Below are 20,217 nucleotides of genomic sequence, written 5' to 3'. Positions count from 1 at the left end.
TGTGTGCTTTTTTTTATGCTTGTTAGAGTATTGCACTGTTAGCTTAGCAGCATGCTAATGTAAAGCTGTAATGAAAATCAAAGGAGAATTGAATTTAGTTTTGTTTAGTTTTTTTGCCGTTTTTAGCCTTTATTTGGATAGGACAGGAAGTGAAGTGGGAGAGAGAGGGGTGCGAGATCAGGTAAGGTCCACAAGCCGGGGCTTGAACTCGGGACGCCCGAGGCACAACGCTGCGATCAGTGTTGGGGGTAACGCATTACAAGTGACGTGAGTTACGTAATCAGATTACTTTATTCAAGTAACTAGTAAAGTAATGCATTACTTTTAAATTTACAATGAAATATCTGAGTTACTTTTTTCAAATAAGTAACGCAAGTTACTTTGTTTTCCCATTTATTCATTGACACCTCTCCTGTCCCGTGTTGAGAGAAATTGGGAGTGAGGGGCAGAGACAGAGGCACTTCATTCACCCTGAGGCTTAATTTCACTTTTTTCAAATTGAACTTTTGGGTTTTTGGTTATTAAAAACATTAATAAGCAAGCCCAGTCCAGGTGACCAAAAGTAACGCAAAAGTAATGTAATGCATTACTTTACATAAACTACATAACTAAGCAACTCAATTAGTTACTTTTTTATGGAGTAATGCAAAACTGTAATGCATTACTTTTAAAAATAACTTTACTCAACACTGACCCCGATATGTCGGTGCACTGTCGCGACGCTATCAGCACTGACAGAAGTGAAATTTGTGTTCAGCCTATTGTGCTGCTGATGAAGAACATTTGAAATTATTACTTATGAGCAGTGTTTTTTTGTTATTTATACTATCATGCTTTTCATTAATATTTGTAATTAATTTTTTTTTTAATAATTTTTTTTTTTAATTTTTACGTTGGTTTATTTGAGTAATTTTTTTATGTTTTAGTCAGTTTTTGACTTTCATGATTATTATTATTATTTTTTAACTATTTATTTCAGTTCTAGATTTTGTTCAGTATTATTTAGTCATTTTAGTGCTTCAACTTAAACTCATTTCTGTCAGTTGCCACGGCAATATTTTTCATTTTTCAAAAAGTTTTTCATATAATATTTTTATTTTAACTTTATTTCAATTAACACTCACAAGCAAGTTCCTACTATTAAATGAAGCTCCACTGATATGCCACAGCCCAGAATGTCTTAAACATATTTTATTAAATTGTGCTGGTTTAAGTTCTCTTAGGATATTATATTACTCTGCCTAAAATAAAATAAAATAAAATTAACAGAGTCCCTGAATCCATTTTAGAGTTTTTATCTAACGCAAGCTTCAAAAACTTAATCTACATTTTTTAATTGCTCTTTTATACTATTTCAACTTGTTACTCACCATGAAAATAGCCAAGGAAGGTTTAAACACAATCCAACCAACCAATATCAATTAACACATTTTTTTTTTTGGAGTTAAGGATAATAACCCTGTTTGTGTTTCAGTGACAGTTAAGCCGCCCGCTAAGGTTTTAGAACAGAGCTTTTGTCCTCTATCCTTGAGGTATATAAAAAATAAAGGATTTCTATTTTGAAGCCTTAAAAATAAGCTTAATCTTGCTTGTGCCGAGTCACTATCATCACAGTGTTCCTGAAGGAGCATGTTTTATATAAGCTCTTTATTGGAATGCTTTGTCATTTCCTGTGTGTCGTCTTGTCCAGCCTTGCTCATCTCATGTGGGTGTTGGGTTGTCATGATTGCCAGCATCTCTTCACTGGCCTGTGCTGATCACCATGTATTTCTTCATAGTTACAAAAATGATTAGCAGGTTACTTTGGCTGTTTAACATTTTATGTATCAGCATCAGATATGACCAGCTGTCTCTGTTGATTGTCTTTCAGGCAAAATGAAATCAAAATTGATTTTATATACTTTCTTAATATACATTCCTGGGCATGATTTATCAGAAAATGTTATACCAGAGGGGAAAAATTAATCAAAAATGTAATAACTCACTCTGCTTAAAACTGTTAGTTAGTTATTGTTGTTTTGTCCATCAGGAAAATCTAAATCAATTATTAAATTGCTGTCAGGCTTGTGCAACAAAACTGATGAACTATTGTATATACCACAACAAATATTATTTTCAAAATTTCGGTCTCTCTTGTTTGTCTTTCAAAATCGATAATATTTACTTTTATAAAACACGTTCATCTTTTTTCAGTGGGAAAAGATTCATCAATGTAAAGTGGATTTGTTTGTTTGTTTATTTGATTTATTTTGTTGTCCATCTGGAAAATAGTAATAGAAATAAATAATCAAATGCAGTAGCTATCAGGCTTTGAGTGTGTTCACATGCACAACCAAACAGTGATGTACTACATACCTGTACACAACAACAAATAATATTTCAACATTTGCTGGCTAAAATCAAATCCCACTTTACATATTCTTTCTTGTTGCATATCCAGTATCGCTCAGAAATGGGTCGAAGTCCATTACTGCCACAGAATATAAAATAAAAAGGTAACTGCAACTTCTCGCAATTCAGAAAAAAGTCAGAATTGTGATAATGTAAACTCAGCGTACTAAGGGAAAAAGTCAGAATTGTGAACTCTGTAAACTCTGAATTCTGAGCAAAAAAAGTCAGAATTGTGAGATATAAACTGACTTATTCCTCGCAATTCTGATTTTACATTTTTTTGTTTGTTTGTTTGTTTCTTCCACCAAATAAAAAAAATAAAATGGGTAATTGTGACTTTTTATTTTGTAATTATGATTTTTTTTCCTCACAGTTGCTAGTTTATATCTCACAAGTGCAAGTCGCAATTAGCTTTTTTAATTGTATTTTTTTGTCCTGCGGTGGAAACAAGCTTTTATTGAAATGTCACATTACTCAAGTTATATGCAAATGCTGTTTCATGCTGACTGTACCTGTGCAGTTTGGTAAAGACAATCAACAGTTAGTGTTTCTAATAGTCACTTGTTGTGAAAAGCAAATTGCCATAACGCTGCTAATTATTTTTGAATGTGTGACTTTGCTATTCCAACAGTGCTATAAAGAACATCACATGCTTGAAGTGGGATTTTTTTAATTTCTTGGTTGCACAAACTTTTTTTTTTTTTTCTCACAACAATATATTACTGGTTGCTTCAGATGTGGAATGCCTTTTTAATAATTCATTGTCATGGCTACAATTTCTTTTGCTCGAGGATGTGGGAAGGGTTTATTGAAAATATTTACTAGAGCTTTAGATCTTCTTGCTCCGCGTGATGCATGTTTCTACTTTCTACTTATCTATTCGCATGAAAATCGCATTCGATTTTTTGCCCAGCCCTAGTTTCTATCTTCTCCGTGCCCTCTTTTACACAGCTGTGAGTCATGTATTACACCTGCGTTCATATGTGCATGGAAATCCTTTAGTGTCTTGAGTTTCCTGTCGTTTTAAAATGAATGTTTTCTCCCTCAAAGAGACCCAAATCGTATCTTATCTTCTGATTGTAATAGTTGGGTCAATAAAAAACGAGTTGAGGACTGTCATATATTGCAGTCTCTGAGCCACTTACCAAGGTGCCAGACAAATGAGCAGGTCATAAAAATGTCAGGTTAGGAGCGCCGCAGGGCGATAAAGAATTGGCCACGAACCACAGCTTATCACAATCCGGTTGAAAGACAAGAGGAGAACTCAACTCTGAACAAGAACCAATACATCAGCCACTTTTTCTCTTGTCTTTTCTCAGTTGTGCCTTCCTTTCTGGGTCTCCTTTGAGAAATCTGTAGAGCACATTAAAGAGAAAGGGAACCAAAAATTAAACTTCTGTGTTATTCTAAACTTGCATGATTTTCTTTTTTGGGGGTAGAATTCAAAAGGAGATATTGAGCAGACTGTTCAAGCTGCATACAATGAAACAATGCAAATAATCTTTTTTTTTTTACAAAATGTAACTAGATTTAAGATGAATGCTTAAAATAATAAAATTATATATTTTTAAAATAATAATAATAATAATAAATTACATTATTATTAAAATTAAATAATTTACAGTTTTACTTCTGAAGTAAATGCATTATTTATTTTATATTTTAAGAATATTTACATATTTTTAATGGAAAACTGCAAAGATAGATAGATAGATAGATAGATAGATAGATAGATAGATCTATTTCAAGTAAAAGCTGTTATTTTGAATTTTCGATTCATCAAAGAATTGTGAAAAAAATGTATCATGGTTTTCACAAAAAATTGTAAGTAGCATGGCTGTTTTTTTTAATTGATTTCATTAATAATAATTAGAATGTTACTTGATCAACAATAGAAAACACAACATAACATATAACTTCACTACATAACACCTGCGTTCCACAGCAGAAAGCAGAATCAAGAAAGTCATATGGGTTTGGAATGACATGAGCATGAGTGAATAATCAGAATTGTATTTATTTTTTCACCAGACCCGTAGTATTAAAATAGACAGACTGTAATAAGATCACACAGTACAAAAGTGTGTCTAGCTTGAGATGGTTGTAGGTTTAGGGAGGGTTTTATTCCTAAACCCCACAGACACACTCCAGGAAGAGCAGGGCATGTGTAGGGCAGCTCTTGTTTTCAGACACAATGCTCTTTCAGATGAATGCCCTATACTAGTGCCGTCATTGATAGCTTTGTTCATTTGTGCCAGTGACCCCACAGCCAGTGAAAAGCCACCTATCCCCTGAGCTTGGTAAACAGCGTTTCCTGGCAAACTGTAGCTGATCTGATGAAACGGAGATATGGACACTGTCCCTCTCATGGTAGCTCCACTGGAGCGTAGGATTTTCACAGCAGCCGTGTTGATGTTTTTTTATTCTGCAAGAGTGAATAGTTTAAAGGAATCTTCCAGGTTAAATAGAACTTTTGCGCTGTCATCAGTGTCTGTGGCACGTTATTAATTGCATTTCTGATTTAGAAAATTAAAAGAAATGTATTGAAGGGTTCATTTCATAGGAGTAATCAATTTCCCTTTGATCTTCTGATATGAAAGAATTTATTGTACTATGAAAATACTCACTTTAAGAATTTAAAACTCCCTTTATTTAAACCAAGCTGCAGAACCGACTTGTTCTGAAATCTCCAAGTTTTTGGCATCACATCAGTGACACTGATTCAAAAATTTGGTCTGTCCAGTTATGATAATGTAATGAGAAAGCAGAATAGATTATATTATTCCCTTCCTAATAACAAAATGCTAATTATAAGAGTAAAACCAGCAGCAGAAAACGTGTGCTGTGTCTGGCTGTGTAGCAGCTGCTGCTCTGCATGTCTTCCCTAACAAATTAAGGGAACGGTGTGAAGTAGGAGCAGATTTCCAAGATTTAGCTTGAAGTCTTCAAGTGCTTTTTCAGAGCAGCGGTGTTTTCTCTCACCTAATGAATACCCTGTTACCTCTCCTTCACACGCATAACAGGTTAGCAGCGAAAATGCCATTTCAATAAGAATTTGATGCATATTTATGGTGTTAATGATCTGTTAGTAGTCACAATAAAAAAGACAATGCCCTATGCTAATTATAAAAGTAAAATCAGCAGCATAACTTGTGCTGTGTCTGGCTGTGTAGCAGCTGCTGCTCTGCATGTCTTCCCTAACAAATTAAGGGAACGGTGTGAAGTAGGAGCAGATTTCCAAGATTTAGCTTGAAGTCTTCAAGTGCTTTTTCAGAGCAGCGGTGTTTTCTCTCACCTAATGAATACCCTGTTACCTCTCCTTCACACGCATAACAGGTTAGCAGCCGAAAATGCCATTTCAATAAGAATTTGATGCATATTTATGGTGTTAATGATCTGTTAGTAGTCACAATAAAAAAAGACAATGCCCAGTGTTATCCCAAAGAAAATGATCAAAAATATAATTTGATAAGTTTTATTCAGTAAAGACACATTCAATTGATCACAAGAAACAGACATTTATAATATTAAGAAAGATGTCTATTCCAAATAAATGCTGTTCTTTTGAACTCTCCGTTCATCAAAAATCTTGAAAAAATGTATCTCGGTTTCCTCCAAAATATTAAAATAATATTTAATTCCTCCTCCCTCTCTGTTGTAAAAAAAATGATTGCCAGTTCATGTGCGATTCACTATGCATATGTTCCTTTGAACTATTAATTTAAGCAGCACAACTGTCTTCAACACTAATTATAATAAGAAATGTTTCTTGAGCATCAAAATCAGCATATTAGAAGGATTTCTGAAGGATCATGTGACACTGAAGACTGGAGTAATGATGCTGACAATTCAGCTTTACATAACAGGAATAAATTCAATTTTAACATATATTAAAAGTTATTTTAAACTGTAATAATATCCACAATATTGTTGTTTTACTGTATTTTTGAGAAAATAAATGCAGCTTGTTGAGTATAAGAGTCTTCCTTTAAAAAACAAACTTTTGAACATTAATGTACTCTTCTCCCAAATGAACCCAAACAAGCAGCTACATTTTATTTAAATATGATTCCTATTCATTTCAATCTGATCTAATTTTTTTTTTTTTATGGGGGGTAGCTTTTTGAGTAAATTTTAAGGGTTTTTGACCCCACAGCCAGTGAAAAGCCACCTATCCCCTGAGCTTGGTAAACAGCGTTTCCTGGCAAACTGTAGCTGATCTGATGAAACGGAGATATGGACACTGTCCCTCTCATGGTAGCTCCACTGGAGCGTAGGATTTTCACAGCAGCCGTGTTGATGTTTTTTTATTCTGCAAGAGTGAATAGTTTAAAGGAATCTTCCAGGTTAAATAGAACTTTTGCGCTGTCATCAGTGTCTGTGGCACGTTATTAATTGCATTTCTGATTTAGAAAATTAAAAGAAATGTATTGAAGGGTTCATTTCATAGGAGTAATCAATTTCCCTTTGATCTTCTGATATGAAAGAATTTATTGTACTATGAAAATACTCACTTTAAGAATTTAAAACTCCCTTTATTTAAACCAAGCTGCAGAACCGACTTGTTCTGAAATCTCCAAGTTTTTGGCATCACATCAGTGACACTGATTCAAAAATTTGGTCTGTCCAGTTATGATAATGTAATGAGAAAGCAGAATAGATTATATTATTCCCTTCCTAATAACAAAATGCTAATTATAAGAGTAAAACCAGCAGCAGAAAACTTGTGCTGTGTCTGGCTGTGTAGCAGCTGCTGCTCTGCATGTCTTCCCTAACAAATTAAGGGAACGGTGTGAAGTAGGAGCAGATTTCCAAGATTTAGCTTGAAGTCTTCAAGTGCTTTTTCAGAGCAGCGGTGTTTTCTCTCACCTAATGAATACCCTGTTACCTCTCCTTCACACGCATAACAGGTTAGCAGCGAAAATGCCATTTCAATAAGAATTTGATGCATATTTATGGTGTTAATGATCTGTTAGTAGTCACAATAAAAAAGACAATGCCCTGTGTTATCCCAAAGAAAATGATCAAAAATATAATTTGATAAGTTTTATTCAGTAAAGACACATTCAATTGATCACAAGAAACAGACATTTATAATATTAAGAAAGATGTCTATTCCAAATAAATGCTGTTCTTTTGAACTCTCCGTTCATCAAAAATCTTGAAAAAATTTATCTCGGTTTCCTCCAAAATATTAAAATAATATTTAATTCCTCCTCCCTCTCTGTTGTAAAAAAAATGATTGCCAGTTCATGTGCGATTCACTATGCATATGTTCCTTTGAACTATTAATTTAAGCAGCACAACTGTCTTCAACACTAATTATAATAAGAAATGTTTCTTGAGCATCAAAATCAGCATATTAGAAGGATTTCTGAAGGATCATGTGACACTGAAGACTGGAGTAATGATGCTGACAATTCAGCTTTACATAACAGGAATAAATTCAATTTTAACATATATTAAAAGTTATTTTAAACTGTAATAATATCCACAATATTGTTGTTTTACTGTATTTTTGAGAAAATAAATGCAGCTTGTTGAGTATAAGAGTCTTCCTTTAAAAAACAAACTTTTGAACATTAATGTACTCTTCTCCCAAATGAACCCAAACAAGCAGCTACATTTTATTTAAATATGATTCCTATTCATTTCAATCTGATCTAATTTTTTTTTTTTATGGGGGGCAGCATTATGAGTAAATTATAAGTGTTTTGCCTCAAAAACCTATACTAACATAGATAATCCCTGTGAAAACAAATATATAAAATAATAAAAAAGAATGATATGACCCCATTAAGAAAGTAATACTTTTTGACAAAGGTACTTTCATGCCTTTATCCCATATGTGCTCCAGCCTCCTTCACTACGTTTTTTTTTTTTTATGGGGGGCAGCATTATGAGTAAATTATAAGTGTTTTGCCTCAAAAACCTATACTAACATAGATAATCCCTGTGAAAACAAATATATAAAATAATAAAAAAGAATGATATGACCCCATTAAGAAAGTAATACTTTTTGACAAAGGTACTTTCATGCCTTTATCCCATATGTGCTCCAGCCTCCTTCACTACGCTGCACAAACTTTTCTACATGTGGTTTTGCATTTTACAATTAACACCAATAATTCACTCCTCAGTAACTCGTTTGAATAAGCTGCCAAGTTCTAGATTTGCTTTACGCATATGGATTTGTTCTCCATTCATATTGTAATCATCACAGATTCATTGTGTGCATTTGAGAGATCAGAGCAGGCCTGAGGTGTTGGGCACCTGATGTAATCAGAATAATCATCATGTAATAACGTCAACAATAACCTGAACATTTCATTTACATAATCAGCTTGTTAATTTTGTTCTGTTACTTTATCAGGCCAGAAAATAGCATACAAGCATTCGTCATCAGCCTAGGGCTTCAGTTTATACTAAGATATTAACTGTAATTAGTAGCAATTAGACGGCATTGTAGAATAAAGGCATTGATCATAACTGTTTATCCCACACGGGTCTCCGGGGAGGTAGTTAGCCAAATGAAAGCTGCAAGACTAGCAGACTCAGCCTGCTGTCATCATAATAACCCTGCAAGAGTTTTGCTTTTTTTTTTCTGATGCTCTTGCAAAATGACTCGCTTGGTACAACTCTTGGCTTTTTTTGTTGTTGCAAGCATGGTACAGAGACACATTGTTGTGCTCAAGTGCACTAACACAGAGTGCAGACCATTTCAGGCATCGTTCGATTTGCGCCTGTTGCTCTTCATGTGTTTTGTCTGGTGATAATCTCAATGTGTTCTAGCATGTCAAGCGGTTTCCTGTCCATTGCATCGTGTTGCTAAGCATGTGCACGTTCAGCCTCCGCGTGAAGTGCCGTGAGTCCACAGAAAACTTTAGCCACTTTCATAGGGAAAGTGATTGCATGAAGTGTTTATCTGTGTTTACTTTAGGTACTAATATGTACCATTTAGAGGTAAATAAGACACAAAGTTGTACCTCTTAGCTTTTGTACCATAGGTTCACTTCAGTGAACGTTTTGTACTTTTTTTTTTTTTTTTCTTGAGCGTAGAAATGTAGTGGTCCTGTTATCTGCAAAATGTAAAAAAAAGTCATTACTTACAGCATTTTATTGTATTTTTTAATGTTGTTATTAATAACACTGAAGTTTTTTTTTTTTTTTAAAGAACTCATTCTTTTTAAGATCATAATGCACCTCAAAAATATTTTTTTTATCAAGTGTTTTATATAGTTTTCCAGTATAAATATCTAAATGCCCTTAAAACAAAATAAACTTTTTTGAGAAGCAAAATTATGGATAATAAGTCTTGTTTAAACCTCACTAAAAGGAGAAAAAGAATTGCCAAAAGGGTAATAAAAACTAGAGGTTGACCAGCAGTGGATTTTACCATTAACTAAGTTGGACAACACTGGCCGATAACCGATTAATCAACCGATTGTTTTTCAAATTGATACTGAATGAAAACTAAAAACTTATTGAAAAACATTATAAAAAAACAGTACTGAAAATAAAGTAAAATAAAAAGTAAATAAAATTTAAAAATCCATACTGAAACCATACTTTTAAAATGGAATAAAATATTTATGCAAACAATATCTCGGACATCCAATCAACGTATTCAGGAGTTATACGTTACCTTATATGGTATGAAATAAATATAATTGCTTATTATGAGGTGCAAATAAGATGTGCATATGTTTTTGTCTAGCTGTCTGGTGTCAGTTCCTCACCAGAAGTAGCATCTTCACAGTGTGTATGTGTAAAAGAGGAAGAAGGACACATATACCTATTGTTCCACTATTAACTATTGTTCCAGCAATCGACTATCGGTGCCGATTAATCGGCGTAACTGATTAATCGGTCAACATCTAATATAAAAACACTTACTAAAAGATGAATTGTCTGAAAATGAAAAAAAAACTTTTTTTCTCAGGTTTGCTTTTCAAGTAAATTCATGTTTTCAATTAAATTCGGATGTTTTTTTTTTAATTATTATTAAATGATTTTTTTTTTTGCCTATGCTTTTTCGTAAAGCAACAATAATTTTTATATTACTTTTGTTTTATTATTTTATGGTGTATGTGTAAGCAGAATTGAATTAACCAGAATAAACAACTGTTTAACTGAATTAGTAAGTAATGCTAAAATAAGAGTAAAACAACATATTTAATCTGCTTCGTAATATGATGTTTTATTATTATTATTTTTTGCAATATACCTTTGTAATATTTCACTTTTAGTCCATACAATTAATCAATAAACAAATGTATTTTAATGTGCAGTGCTTTTATTCTCAATAACAGAGGATTCCTTCTAAAGGACTGCTTTGCCTCTTTGTGTTGTTTTGTCTGTGTTCTTTGCAGGCCTCTTGGACTCGACCCGAACAGCACAAGGTAGAGATTCCGTATCCATGTCTCCATAAACTAAATTATGAAGATAGCCATCAACTCCATGAACCTCTTTCTTTCCCATCAGATCAAATCTCTGAATTACAATGACAGCTTTGTTTCATCTGAGAGTGGAATGATGTAGTTGTAGTTTTCACTTTCTATATTCAGTGCATGGCCTCTTTTCCATTCTGTATCTAATCAATTAAGTCATTATGACATAATTTTTCTTTTCATTAGGACATCATAAGACTGCATTCTTGAAGGGTTCATATTTTGATAAAGCTTTATAAAGTCCTTTTTTGTTAGTGTTATGTGATGATTTCTTTTCTTTTAAGTAATTGATGTTGCACAAAGTGCTTTTGTTGTTGTTCACACCGAGACTTTTCCTTTTCCATCCTTACAAAAATAGATATTTGAGGAAACCACCTCCATCCAAGCGTGCATTATTAAAAAGACCTTTCTGCTGAAAACTGTGGCTCTAAAACTTTAATGATATGGCGTTCTCGCGTTGCAAATGAATAAATAGAGCCTTATCTGAGAAGAAAGGGAGATAAAGTCTGTTGAATGTGCTGATTGAAATGTATAGCTGTTTGTCATAGAGATTCAGTGTTACAGACCGCGGTCTTACCCCAGTACCATTTTTTTTTTTTTTTAAAGAACTCATTCTTTTTAAGATCATAATGCACCTCAAAAATATTTTTTTTATCAAGTGTTTTATATAGTTTTCCAGTATAAATATCTAAATGCCCTTAAAACAAAATAAACTTTTTTGAGAAGCAAAATTATGGATAATAAGTCTTGTTTAAACCTCACTAAAAGGAGAAAAAAAATTGCCAAAAGGGTAATAAAAACTAGAGGTTGACCAGCAGTGGATTTTACCATTAACTAAGTTGGACAACACTGGCCGATAACCGATTAATCAACCGATTGTTTTTCAAATTGATACTGAATGAAAACTAAAAACTTATTGAAAAACATTATAAAAAAACAGTACTGAAAATAAAGTAAAATAAAAAGTAAATAAAATTTAAAAATCCATACTGAAACCATACTTTTAAAATGGAATAAAATATTTATGCAAACAATATCTCGGACATCCAATCAACGTATTCAGGAGTTATACGTTACCTTATATGGTATGAAATAAATATAATTGCTTATTATGAGGTGCAAATAAGATGTGCATATGTTTTTGTCTAGCTGTCTGGTGTCAGTTCCTCACCAGAAGTAGCATCTTCACAGTGTGTATGTGTAAAAGAGGAAGAAGGACACATATACCTATTGTTCCACTATTAACTATTGTTCCAGCAATCGACTATCGGTGCCGATTAATCGGCGTAACTGATTAATCGGTCAACATCTAATAAAAAAACACTTACTAAAAGATGAATTGTCTGAAAATGAAAAAAAAACTTTTTTTCTCAGGTTTGCTTTTCAAGTAAATTCATGTTTTCAATTAAATTCGGATGTTTTTTTTTTAATTATTATTAAATGATTTTTTTTTTGCCTATGCTTTTTCGTAAAGCAACAATAATTTTTATATTACTTTTGTTTTATTATTTTATGGTGTGTGTAAGCAGAATTGAATTAACCAGAATAAACAACTGTTTAACTGAATTAGTAAGTAATGCTAAAATAAGAGCAAAACAACATATTTAATCTGCTTCGTAATATGATGTTTTATTATTATTATTTTTTGCAATATACCTTTGTAATATTTCACTTTTAGTCCATACAATTAATCAATAAACAAATGTATTTTAATGTGCAGTGCTTTTATTCTCAATAACAGAGGATTCCTTCTAAAGGACTGCTTTGCCTCTTTGTGTTGTTTTGTCTGTGTTCTTTGCAGGCCTCTTGGACTCGACCCGAACAGCACAAGGTAGAGATTCCGTATCCATGTCTCCATAAACTAAATTATGAAGATAGCCATCAACTCCATGAACCTCTTTCTTTCCCATCAGATCAAATCTCTGAATTACAATGACAGCTTTGTTTCATCTGAGAGTGGAATGATGTAGTTGTAGTTTTCACTTTCTATATTCAGTGCATGGCCTCTTTTCCATTCTGTATCTAATCAATTAAGTCATTATGACATAATTTTTCTTTTCATTAGGACATCATAAGACTGCATTCTTGAAGGGTTCATATTTTGATAAAGCTTTATAAAGTCCTTTTTTGTTAGTGTTATGTGATGATTTCTTTTCTTTTAAGTAATTGATGTTGCACAAAGTGCTTTTGTTGTTGTTCACACCGAGACTTTTCCTTTTCCATCCTTACAAAAATAGATATTTGAGGAAACCACCTCCATCCAAGCGTGCATTATTAAAAAGACCTTTCTGCTGAAAACTGTGGCTCTAAAACTTTAATGATATGGCGTTCTCGCGTTGCAAATGAATAAATAGAGCCTTATCTGAGAAGAAAGGGAGATAAAGTCTGTTGAATGTGCTGATTGAAATGTATAGCTGTTTGTCATAGAGATTCAGTAGCATATGGCAACTCAGTAGAGAATGTTAGTTAATGTATCAAAACTACAGCCACTCCTCGACATTATCACCCCCCTCCCCCACCTCAGGACACCAGTGATATGAAAAAGCCTCCCAATAGACTTCAATCACACAGTGTCCTCACCAAGTGCAACGTGACAAGGTTTGTGTCCACAATTGAATGCTGCGTGAGTCAGTAATATCAAGGAATGTAAACTGAGGAATTTTCATTATTAAATTGTCATTCAAATTATTAATTAATTCCACAAAAACACGTGGAAAACTTTCGAATTATAAATAAATTAATATTCAGGTGCACACATATTAATATTCTTGCTTTTTTTCCCTCCATGTTATGGCCAGTAACTGAAAATAATAACTGATGGCTGTTAGATCATGCCTCCATTTCAGAAATATCAGATTCAGCCCGGGATGCCAGATCCTGTCAGAAAATATCTGTTTTGTCTGATAACAGAACAACTAGTCAGCAAAATTGTCTAATATCAAAAACCCAAATGAATTATTATTATTATTTTAAATATCAACTTTAAGTGAGTGTTAGATGTTGGCAAAAGGAATCAAAAAGTAAGAACAGAAGAAATAAGCATGCACAATTAAATATCCAGTATTGGCTGATATACAATATGGAGTATATCCATCCATATCCAATCTCTAATAACACCCAATAACCAATATGTAACTAATATACCGTGCATCTCTAATACATTTGCTTAAGAAATGCTAATATTGGTGTTTTTCTAATACATTTTTCAATGCACTTTCATTTTGAGGGTGAAATTGATAAATTGATGCTAGAAAAGCTTAATGGATTCAATTATTAACAGTGATTGACTGGTCAACAATATCTGTATATCTGATATTTGGAGCTGAATTTTAGACCAATGATATTTTACAGTGGGTGGGGTTACCTAGCTTGACGCGTCATATAAAAACCCAGTGACCGACAAAATGTCCTGTTGCTAATCAAGCTGGTTAGCAAAATAGTGGTTAGGATTTGCATGGAAGAGACCAAATTTATTGTTTGATATTTTGTTGTGTCATGTCTGGTTAGAACAATAAATGCCATTTTTGATTAATGAAAATGAGGCAGTTAATGCTAGAAGTTTGGTCTTTTTAGTGCATATATACTGCAGATATTTATGCTTGTGAACAAACTCCTAATATTGTTTTTGTTTGTCTCAAATTAAATATCCAGTAGCATTTAATCTAAGCACTAAATTCTGCTAACAAAGACAGTTCAGACCAAAAATGGACCAATTTACTTTTGTTTCTACTATTCTTATATTGCTGTAACATCAGAAATGGAGAACTCTCTTCCCTCAATGTCTTAATTGCTATCGATAGCAAACAAAGCATTACCACCCATTTTCGCTCTCATTGTGCTGCCCCCACTGCGCCTATTTGTATTTGTTTTCACATTAGCGCCGGCGTATGCTGTGAAAATACCAGCCTCCCTCTTCGCATGTTTAGTGCATTTGTACCAGGCGTGTATTGTTGTGATGGGACTAATGACATCTGAAGCTCTGATGAATGTGTGAACAGTATCTCAGCGGGCCGGGAGCTATTCACACGCAGTCTGTGAGGGAACGCAGGCCCAATCGCGTACGTCATGTGAGCATCGTGCCTGAAGCCTCCCCCCAGCATGCTATTCAGGGACGCTGCTCGGAGGAGGGGCCTTTTGAAGCCAGTGAAGCGTGATTGGCTTTTATGTACTGCCGTGAACAGATGTGTTCAACATCACACAGCGCTGTGTTTTCAGCACTCTACGTTTAAGCCCTGGACATTTTGATCTTTAACCACTGTATTCTCAGAATAAAGGCATCAGCGGTAATGAGAGGGGAGGCTTCGTTCTCCCTTAGCGGATGTAGAGGGGTGGTAGGTAGATGAAGGGTCAGAGCTACCGGCAGGTTTGTTTGTTTTCATTTGTATATGCTTTACCTTTCATCACAGATGCCCCGAAAATCCTGGGCTCAGTAACGGTGTACACGTGGGAGGGCAACCCAGCCAACATCAGCTGTGAAGTGCTGGCTCACCCCAGCAATGTGTCCATTACGTGGCTGCGAGACGGCGTCCAGCTGCCTAACGCTAACATCTCCAATATCAAGATCTATAACACGCCTTCCGCCAGCTACCTGGAGGTACAACCCACGCAGACACCTTCATGAGAACATAAACATTCACATGAACCCAGATGGATGAATATTTCGAAACTGGACAAACAATATGTGCTGCTTTGATTTTGCCCCTAAACAAAAGAAAGAAATGTGGTTTCTATATTATATTATATTATATTATACGTCCATCCATTATCCAAATATATCCTCATATTATATTAGATCATATTATATAATAAATCTGAAATAAAATATAAATATTACATGAAAAATTAAACTAAACAAACATCAGTAATGACTAAAACTAACAAAAAAAAAGATAAAATGTCAAACGCATATAACAAAATTACTAAAAATTTTACTAAAATCAAAATGGCAAAAGCACAAACAAAATTGCTAAAACTTTATTAATCATTTTATTTATTTTTTAAATATTACTAAGCAAAAAAATTTCTAGAAATGTTTTTAAAACTTAAGCTAAAATTAAAATGGAAAAATACAAAAATAAAAGCTAATTCAAAATGTTAATGAAAACTGTAATAGTATATAAATGACACTTAAATACCACTAGTTTAGACTGGATGTGTTCATTCAGTAGGTTCAACCAATGTAATGTTTATTTCCCTTACAGCGTAAACCCAAATGCTGTTTGCTTATTGCTGTAGTTAGTTTATAGTAGGCGGGAAAGCAGTCATAGATTTCATGTGAATGAAATTTGAGTCGATGTACACAAGAACGATTTGAACACTCCATATGGTTTTGAAAATGAGCTTCATTTTCTGTATTTTAAATATTTTACCCACTTTTTTTATGATTTATTTTGATTTTGGGGGTGAAATGTGATCGGGACCTGTTTTTGTGAGCTTCACCCAGAAAGGGATAGTGTTGCTGTAGGGCGTCACTGCAGCCTATGCGTCTTATCAATATTTTAGCACAGGGAGAACGCTGTCAGGAGTAAATACACGTCTAATGGAATGACAGTGATAAAATGCATGTTTGAAAGATAAATGCTGAGATAGAGACTAGAGGTTAATGCATTCGCTTGATCTGTCCCAGGTCAATCCAGAGTCTCAGAGCGACAGTTTTAATCCAAATGATGCGTGTGCTAAGTGAGTGAACATCAAAGATCACACAACATAATTGCGCTCTCTCTCTCTCTCTCTCTCTCTCTCTCTCCCTACCGTTAAGTAACTTGTGCATTGTTTTACTTACTTGTTTTTGACATATCCGACCGAACTACAAACTCTCCAGTGATGTCTGTGAGAAAGATATATTTACTTGACAAGCTCGCGCATCTGCGCCGCCACGCGCTCAATCCACTCAGCGTGCTTTGTTTATCAGCTCGCGCACATCAGCTATATAGGCATTAATACTGAATGTTTAACATTATATTCATTGCATACATATACTTCGTAGTAGACATCCTTAACTCCTTTCTGCTGTCTGTTGTTCTGTTGTCGGTGTTTCTTTGTTTGAATATGGCGCTTATCACATGCTGTGTGGTATCGGCGTTTGGTATCGGGCCATTTTAACGAGTACGAGTACAGGAGACCAGTATCGGTATTGGTGCATCCCTAATTATTATAAATGATTATATGATTAAATGAAATGATAAAAAGATAAATGATTATGAATGAATAAATGAATATAAAAGAAAGAAAGTAAAACACAACACAAGTGTATGATTGCTCTCTTGAAGCAAAACACACACAGTTTGCATTTGAGGATCCTTAGTTCCTTCATGGCAAACAACTGATAACTGATGGCTAATGTAAATTTCACTAATAAGTATAATCCAAAAAATATATTGTGCCTTGCACACCTGAGTCAATCATAGCTGCACTGGATGAAATTACGATATAAAGAAAAATATAAATCCCACACATTACTTATATTTACATCATCACAAAAATATTTTAATGAGCAACGTTTCGGTCAACCAATATTTTTCACCTTTATAATGAATTATTATTATTATTTTAAATATCAACTTTAAGTGAGTGTTAGATGTTGGCAAAAGGAATCAAAAAGTAAGAACAGAAGAAATAAGCATGCACAATTAAATATCCAGTATTGGCTGATATACAATATGGAGTATATCCATCCATATCCAATCTCTAATAACACCCAATAACCAATATGTAACTAATATACCGTGCATCTCTAATACATTTGCTTAAGAAATGCTAATATTGGTGTTTTTCTAATACATTTTTCAATGCACTTTCATTTTGAGGGTGAAATTGATAAATTGATGCTAGAAAAGCTTAATGGATTCAATTATTAACAGTGATTGACTGGTCAACAATATCTGTATATCTGATATTTGGAGCTGAATTTTAGACCAATGATATTTTACAGTGGGTGGGGTTACCTAGCTTGACGCGTCATATAAAAACCCAGTGACCGACAAAATGTCCTGTTGCTAATCAAGCTGGTTAGCAAAATAGTGGTTAGGATTTGCATGGAAGAGACCAAATTTATTGTTTGATATTTTGTTGTGTCATGTCTGGTTAGAACAATAAATGCCATTTTTGATTAATGAAAATGAGGCAGTTAATGCTAGAAGTTTGGTCTTTTTAGTGCATATATACTGCAGATATTTATGCTTGTGAACAAACTCCTAATATTGTTTTTGTTTGTCTCAAATTAAATATCCAGTAGCATTTAATCTAAGCACTAAATTCTGCTAACAAAGACAGTTCAGACCAAAAATGGACCAATTTACTTTTGTTTCTACTATTCTTATATTGCTGTAACATCAGAAATGGAGAACTCTCTTCCCTCAATGTCTTAATTGCTATCGATAGCAAACAAAGCATTACCACCCATTTTCGCTCTCATTGTGCTGCCCCCACTGCGCCTATTTGTATTTGTTTTCACATTAGCGCCGGCGTATGCTGTGAAAATACCAGCCTCCCTCTTCGCATGTTTAGTGCATTTGTACCAGGCGTGTATTGTTGTGATGGGACTAATGACATCTGAAGCTCTGATGAATGTGAGAACAGTATCTCAGCGGGCCGGGAGCTATTCACACGCAGTCTGTGAGGGAACGCGGGCCCAATCGCGTACGTCATGTGAGCATCGTACCTGAAGTCTCCCCCCAGCATGCTATTCAGGGACGCTGCTCGGAGGAGGGGCCTTTTGAAGCCAGTGAAGCGTGATTGGCTTTTATGTACTGCCGTGAACAGATGTGTTCAACATCACACAGTGCTGTGTTTTCAGCACTCTACGTTTAAGCCCTGGACATTTTGATCTTTAACCACTGTATTCTCAGAATAAAGGCATCAGCGGTAATGAGAGGGGAGGCTTCGTTCTCCCTTAGCGGATGTAGAGGGGTGGTAGGTAGATGAAGGGTCAGAGCTACCGGCAGGTTTGTTTGTTTTCATTTGTATATGCTTTACCTTTCATCACAGATGCCCCGAAAATCCTGGGCTCAGTAACGGTGTACACGTGGGAGGGCAACCCAGCCAACATCAGCTGTGAAGTGCTGGCTCACCCCAGCAATGTGTCCATTACGTGGCTGCGAGACGGCGTCCAGCTGCCTAACGCTAACATCTCCAATATCAAGATCTATAACACGCCTTCCGCCAGCTACCTGGAGGTACAACCCACGCAGACACCTTCATGAGAACATAAACATTCACATGAACCCAGATGGATGAATATTTCGAAACTGGACAAACAATATGTGCTGCTTTGATTTTGCCCCTAAACAAAAGAAAGAAATGTGGTTTCTATATTATATTATATTATATTATACGTCCATCCATTATCCAAATATATCCTCATATTATATTAGATCATATTATATAATAAATCTGAAATAAAATATAAATATTACATGAAAAATTAAACTAAACAAACATCAGTAATGACTAAAACTAACAAAAAAAAAGATAAAATGTCAAACGCATAACAAAATTACTAAAAATTTTACTAAAATCAAAATGGCAAAAGCACAAACAAAATTGCTAAAACTTTATTAATCATTTTATTTATTTTTTAAATATTACTAAGCAAAAAAATTTCTAGAAATGTTTTTAAAACTTAAGCTAAAATTAAAATGGAAAAATACAAAAATAAAAGCTAATTCAAAATGTTAATGAAAACTGTAATAGTATATAAATAACACTTAAATACCACTAGTTTAGACTGGATGTGTTCATTCAGTAGGTTCAACCAATGTAATGTTTATTTCCCTTACAGCGTAAACCCAAATGCTGTTTGCTTATTGCTGTAGTTAGTTTATAGTAGGCGGGAAAGCAGTCATAGATTTCATGTGAATGAAATTTGAGTCGATGTACACAAGAACGATTTGAACACTCCATATGGTTTTGAAAATGAGCTTCATTTTCTGTATTTTAAATATTTTACCCACTTTTTTTATGATTTATTTTGATTTTGGGGGTGAAATGTGATCGGGACCTGTTTTTGTGAGCTTCACCCAGAAAGGGATAGTGTTGCTGTAGGGCGTCACTGCAGCCTATGCGTCTTATCAATATTTTAGCACAGGGAGAACGCTGTCAGGAGTAAATACACGTCTAATGGAATGACAGTGATAAAATGCATGTTTGAAAGATAAATGCTGAGATAGAGACTAGAGGTTAATGCATTCGCTTGATCTGTCCCAGGTCAATCCAGAGTCTCAGAGCGACTTTGGCAACTACAACTGCACTGCCTCCAATGAGATCGGGACCGAATCCAAAGAGTTCATCGTGATCCCAGCTGGTCTGTTTCTCTGTATTGATCTCAAAACAAACACAATATAGTCATTTATGGCAGTAGAAAATCGCATTGACATTG

The 20,217-nt window shown here is 34.2% G+C and overlaps 1 protein-coding gene across 1 annotated transcript in view; it reads left to right on the top strand.

Annotated features, from left to right (window-relative positions):
* LOC107597571 (neural cell adhesion molecule 1-like) overlaps positions 1 to 20,217 on the top strand; it is a gene marked incomplete at its 5' end in the record, with an annotated part of 70,092 nt that overhangs the window by 9,862 nt on the left and 40,013 nt on the right. Inside the window, 8 exons of the mRNA XM_016288702.1 lie at positions 10,764 to 10,793; positions 10,876 to 10,928; positions 12,643 to 12,672; positions 14,848 to 14,991; positions 15,109 to 15,161; positions 15,248 to 15,435; positions 18,761 to 19,015; positions 20,046 to 20,142. Of these exons, the coding sequence (XP_016144188.1) occupies positions 10,764 to 10,793; positions 10,876 to 10,928; positions 12,643 to 12,672; positions 14,848 to 14,991; positions 15,109 to 15,161; positions 15,248 to 15,435; positions 18,761 to 19,015; positions 20,046 to 20,142 (850 nt within the window). The remainder of the gene's footprint in view (positions 1 to 10,763; positions 10,794 to 10,875; positions 10,929 to 12,642; positions 12,673 to 14,847; positions 14,992 to 15,108; positions 15,162 to 15,247; positions 15,436 to 18,760; positions 19,016 to 20,045; positions 20,143 to 20,217) is intronic.

This window comes from Sinocyclocheilus grahami, unplaced genomic scaffold (assembly GCF_001515645.1).
Source record: "Sinocyclocheilus grahami isolate Dianchi unplaced genomic scaffold, SAMN03320097.WGS_v1.1 scaffold233.1, whole genome shotgun sequence".
Lineage (NCBI taxonomy): Eukaryota > Metazoa > Chordata > Actinopteri > Cypriniformes > Cyprinidae > Sinocyclocheilus > Sinocyclocheilus grahami.
The sequence above is the reverse complement of the archived record's forward strand: the minus strand, read 5'-3'. Positions and strand labels throughout refer to the sequence as shown.